The sequence below is a fragment of the Hippocampus bargibanti genome, linkage group LG01, assembly GCF_051943395.1.
Source record: "Hippocampus bargibanti isolate YZ-2025 linkage group LG01, ASM5194339v1, whole genome shotgun sequence".
In the NCBI taxonomy this organism is placed as follows: domain Eukaryota; kingdom Metazoa; phylum Chordata; class Actinopteri; order Syngnathiformes; family Syngnathidae; genus Hippocampus; species Hippocampus bargibanti.
In genome coordinates, this window is record NC_142734.1 from 25,543,143 (window position 1) to 25,554,893 (window position 11,751).

Consider the following 11,751-nt stretch of genomic DNA (forward strand, 5'->3'; position numbering starts at 1 on the left):
TTCTCCCGCGCTCTCTCCACAGATAAGAAAATTCGATTGAAAAAAAGCAGGAAATGAGTCTTGTGTGCGCGGACAGGATGCCAGCGCGCATGTTCCGGAAGTAACTTCTCGGGCGAGCGACCATTTGGAGGAAGGGGAGACGAGCGAGCAACGTCCTGATCAGGAGCTTCGACGCTTCTGAGCGGGCGGCGGCAGCGTTGTTGTTGTTGTCTCGGGACGCCGTTTTTTTGTCCAAGCAAAGCTTGATAAGGGTGCCTTCTTCCTGCTGAGACGGCAGGCAGCGGTCGCCTTTTTCAAAGAAGATGGACTGAGAAGGAAAAGGACTCCTTTGTTGTCCGGGAGGGGGGGGGGGGCCATGCAGCTTGTAAACCCTGCTTGGGCCCGCTCGGCTCTTTCCGTCGGATGACGACCGCGGCACGGGCTCGCAGATGTGAGCGCCCGGATGGCGTGTCATGCTCCTGGCTCCGCTCAGCCCCTGTCGGCATCGCTCGTTATTCTACTTTGGCTGGCGAGCATGTGGCCTGGTCATCCCCCGGCTTTGCCTTCGACGCTGGACGTCTTGTTTTGGATCGGGGACTGTTTTTCCGGACTTAGTTATTATTTTGTGGGGCCGTAGGGGGAAACAAACGATATGGGAAGCGCTTTGTGAGGGACGGACGCCGGCTTTCGGCACGCTTATGCCCCCACTGGCTCCTGTTTCGGCCGCCACCGAGCACGTGAATTGTCGTCCGAGCTCAAAGCGTCAACACGCACTCAAGCGCACTTTGTGTATCGGCGTGCGCGCGCGCAGCGGCCCAGCAACATGTTCAAGTATCGGATCCGCATGTTTCTGAACGAACTGAAAGTGCTGGTGTTGATGCGATCCGAATCGAGCCCGCCGAGCCACCGCGAGCGGCGCTCGGCGAACGCTGTTCGCGGCTTAGGCGTAGGGCTGGGCGGCTGCGGCTGGCCGCCCTTCGTCGACTGCCGCTCTGGCGGCGGCGACGACGACGAAGACTACTACGGCAGGGGCGAGCCGCGGCCGCGTGGCCCGCAGGCCTTAGACGACAAGGAGCGGCAAGCGGGCCCGGACGCCATCTCGCTCGCCAGCACCGCCAGCAGCCTGCGGAGCCCCCAGTGCAGGATCTGCTTCCAAGGCCCCGAGCAGGTACGCCTTCGCCGAGCCTCCTCGCGAGCCACGCGAAAGACAGGATCGGCGTGTGATGGCGCAAAGCAAAGTCGTTGGTCTGGCCAATTCTTTTGCTTTTTGTTTTTGGGAGCCAGTCGGCAGCTGAAAAGCCGAACAGGGGGGGCGGACAGCCAACTGAAGGTCCTTGTGCTGGTTTGCCTTTTGGCCTCACGCTAGAAGAATGCACGCTCACTCCACTGGAGAACAATTGCAATGTGTTCAGCACTTTTCCATACCAATCTCGCTCTCGTTTCAGACCAAAGTTTTGGCGAAGACAACCATTGTAGCTCACCATCGCACCTTGGGAATGGGGTTCCGTCCAACGGAACCTTTCTTCCCAGAGAGACACTTTTGGGTCCGTGCAGCTCATAAGCCGGTGGTATAGGACAATTCGGGGTGAGAGTAGAATTGTTGCCGATTGTTAAAGTATCGTCCAGTTTTTAAGTTGTGAGCTTCATTTTTGGATGACAAGCCACGTGCACGTCATCGTCTTACTCGGTTGGATCCGATCAATCGCTTGAGATCTCGGGTGAGGAACCAATGAGACAACGTGGCACAGTTGTAGAACCCTTTTGCCAAGTGTGCAGAAATGTGTGTGTGGAGGGAGGGTATTCTAGTGCTACGTAGTCGCCAAGCTCTTGCTTGTGAGGACCAAGTGTGTCTCAGAGACTGGAAGCTGGATCTGGAGACTGTCATGGCTGTTTGCACGTTCCGTTGGCATGCAATTCGGGGTCATTTGCTAGAAAGCCGTTTGTCATCTTCACCATTCAGAGCGACCGCGTGAAAGATTGTGGTTGCCTGTTTTATTTGTTATTTTTGTCTTAAAGGACAACCGACACCATTTTTTATTTCCTACTAGACATCAGAAAAACATTTTATAGCATCTAAAATACCCGAAACACGCAGGCTGTTAGTTTTTGTCAAATGCAAAACACCAATAAGAATGACTTAAAGTGTCCCAAAACTGCCACAAAATGAGCTCGGAAGTGTGCAGATTCAGAAAGTCCCGTCCCCTTTTTCGTGACGTCACTATTGGTCACACACTGCCTTTCTCCAGAATCAAACCAATGGCTTCAGAGAGTTCAGATTCGGAGAAGATGATTTCTTGTTACTTATCCAGTTATGAATATGATTCAAATACTTCTGAAGAGGAAAGCATAAATGTTTGCAATCGATTAAAGAAGTCCTTCTGTATCAATTGGAGCCATCTGAACTCCAATGTAGCAGCCAGAAAATGCACAACATGCCGCACAAGCTCCGTTGGAAATGGGCTTATTTGTCTGCTGGGAATTTTTGTAGACTTACACCTTCTTTATGCACATTACCGCAATTGGCTGCGACACACAATGATTCATCATCGCGTTATTTATGTAGTTTTCCTTCTAATTTCGCGATCAACACGGTGTTTTCAGGTGAAAAAAAATACCCAAAATGCATTGTGTGTTGCTTTCTGGGTCAAGGGCGTTCCCTCCGTGACGTCACTTTGGGGATCGTCATCAACTCGAAAACAAGACTTCCTGAATATTCAGCATTAGTCATAAAACGTAAAATATAGCTATGTGCGTTGGAATCTTTGTCTTTAAAGGACAAGCGACACCCCCGACAAGTTGTGTCCATAATTTGTAAAATCACTTCAAATGACTTCTACTGAGCGTATTTTACAAAGATTCCACCGCATATAGCTATATTTTATGTTTTAAGACTTGCGCTGAATATTCAGGAGTCTTGTTTTCGAGTTGTTGCCGATCCCCACGTGATGTCACGTTTGGAACGCCCATGAACGAGAAAGCGACACACAATGCATTTTGCGGTACTTTGTTTGGTCTGAAAACTTCGTGTTGATCCGTGTTCATGGCGAAATTAGAAAGAAAACACATAAATAACGCGATGGTGAATCGTGTGTTAAACCAAGAAAACTATTTTATATTCGCTGACACAAATTCCCAGCAGACAAATCAGCTCATTTGCAACGGAGCTTGGGCGCCATCTTCTGTATTTTCTGGGTGCTACATTGCTGTCATTGACGGCTGGAATTGATATGGCAGGACTCCTTTAATCGATTGCAAAAAGCATTTAATGAAGCTTTTTTGATTCTCGAGCAAGGCAAGACGTCTTGGCGTGAACGAACAAGGGGGCGGTACGAAACTGGCCAGCAGGTCGCCATCATTTGTCCGCTTATCCGGCGCAGTTGTTGTGTTAGTGACGACACCGAATCGGGAGGGATTTGGGGGGTCTGGTGATTTGTTGTAGTTTCAAAGCTCTTTCGGGTGGCGGAAGAGCGGCGTTGACATCCAGTCAGCCGAGCAACAAAGAAGCTTGGCCAATCCGGTGCCAAAGGAATGTGGTGTGAATGAGTCACCACGACGGTACTGGCGACTGCCGTCCTCCAAACCTCTTGGTAGTTTTCTGCTGATTGGTTTTTCCAACATTGCCAGCTGAAACACACATTTAAGTTGAGGCAGCCATCTTTGGTCCCAGCGGCCGAGGGGCGATACAGATGGATCTTTCATTTCGGTCACTCCCCCCGTCTGCCTCATTGCACGCGCCGGTGTCGCCATTCCCAAGGTCTGGCCTATGTACAGCAAGGCGACTCACAGCGGATCAGGGCCCTCCAGCCGCCTGCGTTGACTCGGCTTCAGCCTGGCGCACCCAAGCGGCCTTTCTCAGGATGGGTAGACGGAGGCACGGGTGACTCAACCAAAGTGGCCAAATTGGGTCCTGTGGATCGTCGCCCCCTCGAGTGCTTGTTATGGGGCGACAACCCACCGGTTAGCAATATATGAAGTTGTGCTTCCATTAAAGGACAAGCGACGCCTCCGGTCAAGTTGTGTTCATAATTTGTAAAATCACTTCAAATGACTTCTACTGAGCATATTTTACAAAGATTCCACCGCATATAGCTGTATTTTACATTTTAAGACTTGCACTGAATATTCAGGAAGTCTTGTTTTTGAGTTGGTGACGATTCCTGACATGACGTCACGTCAGGAACGCCTCTGACTGCGAAAGCTACAGACAATGCATTTTGGGTACTTTGTTTTGTCTGAAAACTTCGTGTTGATCCATGTTAATGGCGAAATTAGAGGGAAAACACATAAATAACGCGATGGTGAATCGTGTGTTGCACCAAGACTACTATTTGATACTAGTTGACACAAATTCCCAGCAGACAAATCAGCCCATTTCCAACGGAGCTTGGGCGCCATCTTGTGCATTTTCTGGGACGCTACATTGGAGTCCTGACGGCTCGAATTGATACGGAAGGACTTCTTTAATTGATTGCAAACATTTATGCTTTCCTCTGCAGAACTATTTGAATCGTATTCATAATTGGATGAGTAACAAGAAAGCATCTTCTCCGAATCTGAAGCCATTGTTTTGATTCGAGAGCAAGGCAAGACTTCCTGGCGTGATGTCACGAAACAAGGGGGTGGGGCCTTCTGAAACTCGCCATTTCTAGGGTCATTTTGAAGTAGTTTTGGGACACTTTAACTCATTTTTATTGGTGTTTTGCATTTCACTAAAAATATCAACCTGCGTGTTTGGGTATTTTAGATGCTATAAAACTTTTCTGATGTCAGTTAGGAAACAAAAAAATTGTGTCGGTTGTCCTTTAAGATATGTAGGCAGGGGGCACGTTTGCCATTTTCTTGTCGTTTCATAATTAAAGAGGTCACGTTTGGGATCGTCGACCAAAATGGTCTCGCCTCTTCTAAGATCCCCATTTAAGGAGGAAGGGGAAATGATCCTGTAACTGACAGGTATATTGTCATTGATTCCCATGACAACAAAAATATAATTTATTTGGTCTTGTTGTTCTGTAAAAGTGTTTAGCGTTTCTATGCAAACCTTTATATGTGTGTTTTTCTTAAAATCGTCTTCAATACTTTATTTATAATGTTTTATCACTTCCGCTCCCGTGTCATGTGTTTCGGTGTACGAGAGTAATCGCAAGAGCGAGACCGAGAGTAACTGCTAGAGAGAGAGAACGACAGTCTAAAGTCTACGTCAAAGTTTATCTACTTTCGGTTAATAAGGTGCACACGGTACGTTAGTACTTTGCTTATTTACTGTATGTCTTGTCGAACTTATTGTAATGTTGTCGTTTTAATGTCCTTTAATTTTCACTGTGTTCCACAATAAACGTGACATCAGTACGAAGCGTCATCCTTGACCGGGGTAGATACAGATCCAACTGAAATTTCATTCGGACAAAGCTTCACATTCGCCAATAAAATGTCCCCTGCTGTCTTGGAATGTTTGCTAATGTATCTTGACGCTGAAAAAAAAATGGCCGTCACTGTGACTTCCCCAACATTTGACACAAAGAAAAAGAATGTTCGAGAAGCCATCCCGGTGACACACGGATGTTGCCGAGATGAAAGTAATGCGAGTATGAGTCAAGTCTGTTGTCATGGCGACGATCACACTCTGGTCGTGTGGCCAACGCGACCCAAAAGTTCCCTTCTTTGAGTGGTCTGTGCTCTGGGCAGGAAGACTCCAACTTGACCTTTGGGACCACCGCAACCCGACATCGAAAGTCCACTGGCGGATTCGCGGGCCGACGTCGCTCCCGCCGCACACGTGTCCTCTTTTATTCTCAAAGTGACGGTGGCGCAACCCCAAACGGGAAATGGTGGCGGTTTTTGGAAGATTGTCGTGAGGGGGCCGTAGCGTCTTTGACAGACGGACACGTGGAAACTTTCCACTCGGAACAGCGTTGCCTGCTTGAGCAATCGGCGGACAACGGCGATCCTTTCCTTACTCTCTGCGGTCCTTCCCGCAGGGGGAGCTCCTGAGTCCGTGCCGCTGCGACGGCTCGGTGCGTTGTACCCACCAGCCCTGCCTCATCCGCTGGATCAGCGAAAGGGGCTCCTGGAGCTGCGAACTATGCTACTTCAAGTACCACGTCCTGGCCATCAGCACCAAGAACCCCCTGCAGGTATGGTCTCGCCTTTCTCATTTTTGGCTGCCGCCGATGAACGTGATCAGTTGCAACAGTCACACAGTTGCTCTTCCAACCCATCACTTTTGAACAAACCTGCCTTACTTACTCCAGTGCATCGTTTTGCCTGGCTGAGTTGGTATGGCGGTTCTGAGGTCACATGTCTGCTAGAACCTTATTGGTATAGGGAGGGATCCCAGCTGTCAATGATCATTGCGCAAATAGGCTCATTGCTCAAAGTCAATATCGCAAGGGATCCATCCTGTTATTTTCATTGTCTCTCTCCCGCTCTCTCCCCCTTTCTCTATTTCCCTCTCTCACTTTCTGTCTGTCTGTCTCACTCTTATTCTCTCTCTCTGTCTCTCTCTCAATCTCTCTCTCGCAATCGCCCTCTCCCTTCCGTCTCTCTGTCTCTCTCTTTCTTCCTCTCTTTCTCTCTTCCTCTCCCTCCTTGTCTCTCTCTCACACCCACTTTCTCAATTTCTCTCTCTCTCTCTCGCTGTCTGTCTGTCTCACTCTCTTTCTTTTCTCTCTCTCAATCTCACTCTCTCTCTACCAATCTCTCTCCCCCCTCTCTTTGCCAATCTCTCCCTCTCCCCGCTAACTCTGTCTCAATCAATCTCCCTTTCTCTCGCTCTCTCAATCTCTCTCTCCCTTCCTCTCTCTCTCTCAATCTCTCTCTCCCCCTCTCTATTTCGATCTCTCTTTGTGTCTCTCTCATTCTCTCTTTCACCTCGCTCACCTTCTCTCTCTCTGTCAATCTCTCTTTCTCCCCACTAACTCTCTGTCTCTATCAATCTCGATTCCCCCCCTCTCTCTCTCTCTCCCTCTTTCTCTCTCTACCAATCTCTCCCCCCCCTCTGTCTTTGTCAATCTCTCCCTCTCCCCGCTAACTCTGTCTCAATCAATCTCCCTCTCTCTCAATCTCTCTCTCCCCCTCTTTCTTTCGATCTCTCTGTCTCCCCTCTCTCTTTTTGTATCTTTCTCTATACCCCTCTCTGTCTACCCCTCTCTACCTTTCTCTCTCATATCATCAATCCATCCATCTTTGTTTGATTCCACACGTTTGCACGAAATGTTGCGCTGCCTTTGGTGGGAGGGGGTTTGGGAATGAGCATGTTTGTATGAAAAAGGCCAAGGTTCGTTGCACACGTGTGCAGCGCTCATCCTTTCTGATTGGTGGAGCTCACTGTTGCCATGGAAACGCGTGCAAGTCAGAAGGAAACGCAACATTTGTCTGTCGACGGAACATCGCATGGATGGGAAATTTGGGAGCAAATTTTGATATGATTGCCCGTGTCAGTTAATCGAGCTGCAAGCTGTCTTCGCGGTGGACAAATATGACTTGCGTGTTAGCTTCGTTGAAAACTTGACGTGGTCTAAATGTGTCGTTGCCTTTGCCCGACCGGCCTGCGTTTGGCCCATGAGTCGGAAGACCGAAACTCACTTGTGATCTTAACGAAGACATGTCAAGTACAAAATGAAAAGCTAGAATCACCCACCCATGCCCTGAGTGAAATAACATTGGCTCCATGGGTCATTTCCGACAGCATTTTGTTTTTTCTGTGAAAAGAATGCTGTAACTCTGTGATTGGCAAAGTGATAGCAACTCTGGTCGAATCCAATGCATAAAACAGTTCATCAGATGTCATTTTTTATGTGCAATACATTTTTATTGAGTTTTTATTCAAGCATGTTTTTTTGTGCCCTGGCCTGTTACTTTTCAAGCTATGCCAAATGTTGACTTTCTAGCGATCTTAAAGGACAACCGACGCCTCCGGAAAAGTTGTGTCCATAAATTGTAAAATCACTTCAAATGACTTCTACTGAGCGTATTTTACAAAGATTCCACGGCATATAGCTATATTTTATGTTTTAAGACTCGCGCTGAATATTCAGGAAATCTTGTTTTTGAGTTGGTGACGATGCCTGACGTGACATCACGTCAGGAACGCCCCTGACCGAGAAAGCAACACACAATGCATTTTGGGCACTTTGTTTGGTCTGAAAACTTCGTAAATAATGCAATGGAGAATCGTTGGGTGTTGCACCAAGACGACTATTTGATACTAGTTGACACAAATTCCCAGCAGACAAATCAGAAACAAAAGAAATGGTGTCAGTTGTCCTTTAAATGTACTTTTTTAGAATAAAACCCAAGTCAAAGTGTTGATGAAAATTCGGCCCCAGCGCTACTGTACTGTTGTTGTACTGTACTGTTGGTTTTTCAAGGCATCAAATATTGTAGTCATTGACAATATCGGTCTATGGCATTTTGGACTCCCTTTAGGGTTGCGTGAAAGTCCTAAAAATTCAAGCAGCATGCAAGGTGGCACGACTTGGTTGATTGTCAAAGTGCGTGAGGAATAGCACTTGCGCTACGAAAGGCGACCGCCCAATGACACCTTCAGACCAAGATTGGATTGAGGGCAGAGCCTCATCTCGTTCGGGACGGTTCAACCATCCTGACAGAAAAAAAATACAGAGTATTTGTTAGGGCGAGCGTTTTTGGCGTGGACGCGTGACACCGAGGCTTTTGGGCATCGTCCGAGGTGGAAAGTCTGCGGACACTAACTGTGCATGTCCTTGTCCTTGCTGCGTCGCAGTGGCAGGCTATTTCTCTGACGGTGATCGAGAAGGTGCAGATCGCTGCCATCGTCCTGGGCTCCCTGTTCCTCATCGCCAGCATCTCTTGGCTCATCTGGTCCTCCTTTAGCCCTTCGGCCAAGTGGCAACGGCAGGACCTGCTCTTCCAAATCTGCTACGGCATGTACGGATTCATGGACATTGTCTGCATAGGTAAAGTGCGCCGACGCAACCGCAAACGCGCGCACAAAGTATCCATGCCCCCCCCCCCCCCCCCCCCCCCCCCCCAATTGGCCGCAGTACAAAGTCGCCCTCGGATGGCGGCAGCCAAGCGCAGCGCTGCCTTCAGATATCAGTTGACTCTCTTCCGCAACTGTGGCTCAAAACTATCCTCTCTCAGATGTTTTTTCTCCATTGAAACAAATGGCGACCATGACTATCTTCCAGCCCCCCACCTGCGCCCTCTCCAAAAACAAAAAAAATAAATGAGAAAAATAGTACACTGATACCTTGGCTTACGAACTTAATTGGTTCCCAGAGTGTGTAAGGCGAAACGTGTGTATCCCAAAAAATAATTTCCCATAGAAAATCATTAAAATGAGAATAATCCGTTCCCAGGTCCCCATAAAACATAATTTTCTACTTTCTAATTTTCTAAGCCTTAAAACTACACAAAATATACCTTATGTTATGTATAATAAATGTGCTATGGTATTATAATTAAAGAAATAAACTGTACTGTATAATAAAGTGGTTTTATTGACTTGATAGTCGTTGATAGCTAGTTGGAATGGAGTGGCCGGTTTCATCAGCATTAAACACTTGATGAAGAATGTAGCCTTCTTCTTTCACCATCTTGAGGAATGATCCCTTGTAGGTGCTTTCTCGGTTTCTCTGCGATAATTTTACCTAGTTTCTCATCATCAATTGTGTTCTGTTTAGCTGGGTTGATAGTTTTTTGCATCAAGTGTATAGGTGGCTTGTGCCTCAAAGTTGAAACCCATTTTCTCACCCTCTGTCGTCTGCCTGTCCCTTTAATGTTTAAACCACCTCCCCTCACTGCTGCGTTCTTGACCAATCACGTTGCTTTAACCGAAGACTGGGGGCGGGGAATAGAGGACAAAACGAGTCGGCTGCCATTTTCTTGTTAGGAGAACAGGCTCGTTCACAAACGACACATCACCCATTGTGGCAGCTCCGTGTGTATCCCAAAAAATAGTTCGTATGCCAAGGTAAAATTTTCATACATTTAACGTTCGGAAACCGAAAAGTTCTTAAGCCAAGGGGTTCGTAAACCGAGGTATCACTGTACTATGCAGCACTTTAGCCTCTTGGGTCTAGCCTGGGAGTCATATAAACCTGGTGTACAATTGATGACCATTAAATTGCTTTTTTTCTTGGGGAGGGGGGGGGGGGACAAAATAAATGACAAACCCTAAGCGGACAATTTCAATCATGCGTAAAACGATCAAGCAAGCATGTCCGTTCAAAGTCCAAGCTAAGCGCTGTCACCTGAGTCGCTTTCCGCACCGAAAGGCTGGCGGGTATCTAAATGCAAATCCGGCCGTCCTGATCAATTTTTCCTTGGTCTCATTCTGGCGCTGGCTGAGGTCACACGCTACGGAAGTCAAATGAGAGGAGCAGATGGTGCACGGGGTGGGAGATGAAATTCTGATCAACAGGCCCGGCCCTGCGGTACCGCGGGGCCAAAGCCGTCACAGGCGAGCGCCCCGCCGCCTTTCGGCATCCTTGCGCTCGCGGGCCGCCCCATTGGGAGGCCAGCAGGACTTTTTGAGCAACGCCGCTCACATCTCAAGGCAGCGCTGCGGCCAATGCAAGTTGCTGGAGCGCAGAAGGTCCGTTTCAAAAGCGACTGTGATGATAAGATAAGACATAAGATAGGATAGGATAAGATAAAATAAGATATGAAAATATTGGATAAGATTAGAGTGGATCAGATAGGATTACATTACATTCTTTTTTTTATTGTAAAGTGTCCTTGAGTGTTCTGAAAGGCGCTTGAAATTAAATGTATTATTATTATTATTATCAGATAAGATCAGATCAGATAGGAATGCCTTTAATAGTCCCACAATGGGGAAAGTGAATGTGAAGGGCTCCTGGTGGCTCCGGCAGGCCTCATCATCCACGAGGGCTCGTCGGTTTATCGCATCCTCAAGCGATGGCAGGCCGTCAACCAGCAGTGGAAAGTCCTCAACTACGAGAAATCCAAGGACCCCGGCGACCCGCTCAGCCTGGGCGGCAAGGCAGGGACGCGGGGCGCCCGTGCTGCCCCTCGCGGCCTGGCGGGCGGCAGTGCCGGCCACCGGCGCCGGAGGCTGAGGACTATTCTGAACCACCGCTGTGGGTACACCATCCTGCACCTCCTCAGCCAGCTGCGGCCCAACGACACCCGGCTCGGCGCCGCTGCCAACCGGGAGGTGGTGATGAGGGTAACCACCGTATGAGGGCCCAATGAACCCTCCTCCGCGCCCTCTGTGGCGACACTTGCAAAGTGCCCCCATCACGCCACTCGCCGGGGGTCCTCTTGTTTGGCGCACCTTCCCCGGAACACAGTCGCCGCGGGGGGACCGAGTATGTTGAATGGACCGCGAGGAAGCCAAAGGGGGCGCTTTTTGGGGTGGAACTGGGAGTAAAAACGGCCTGCCGACGCGTTTTTGCCACTTTGAGGCATTTCTCTTTGGCCTTTGATTGGCATCTCCTCTTCCGCTTCTCTTTTCTACTCCAACGTTGATTTTGTACGCCGAAAGAAAGCACTGTGTGACTCGGCTCGGTGGAGTTCTTCGTGGGAACAAGCTTCCTTCCCGTCGCCGACCCGCACCGCTGACTGAAGGAAAATAAAACAGCAAGAGAATCATGGAAATGGATGCGACGTCATCTCTCTGCAATAAATGCGTATGTAGTACATTACACGGGAACTTTTGCATGACATCATTTTATTGATCACATAACACAAACACAGATTTGCTCTGTTTTCGAATGGTGCTTGGCCAAATAAACACTTTGAAAGCATCTCCTTTCGTTTTTGTCA

The 11,751-nt window shown here is 48.4% G+C and overlaps 1 protein-coding gene across 1 annotated transcript; it reads left to right on the forward strand.

The window, feature by feature from the left end:
* On the forward strand, nt 1-11,751 carry marchf9 (membrane-associated ring finger (C3HC4) 9). Its single transcript, XM_089005156.1, has 4 exons — nt 1-1,147; nt 5,955-6,110; nt 8,720-8,912; nt 10,836-11,751. Exons 1-4 carry the CDS (start codon nt 803-805, stop codon nt 11,165-11,167), a joined length of 1,026 nt encoding a protein of 341 aa, XP_088861282.1. The 5' UTR covers nt 1-802; the 3' UTR covers nt 11,168-11,751.

Coding starts and splice junctions, on each gene's coding strand:
- marchf9 (XM_089005156.1), top strand. CDS start 803: ATGTTCAAGTATCGGATCCGCATGTTTCTGAACGAACTGAAAGTGCTG. Junction 1,148..5,954: donor GCTTCCAAGGCCCCGAGCAG/GTACGCCTTCGC, acceptor TCCTTCCCGCAG/GGGGAGCTCCTGAGTCCGTG. Junction 6,111..8,719: donor GCACCAAGAACCCCCTGCAG/GTATGGTCTCGC, acceptor GCTGCGTCGCAG/TGGCAGGCTATTTCTCTGAC.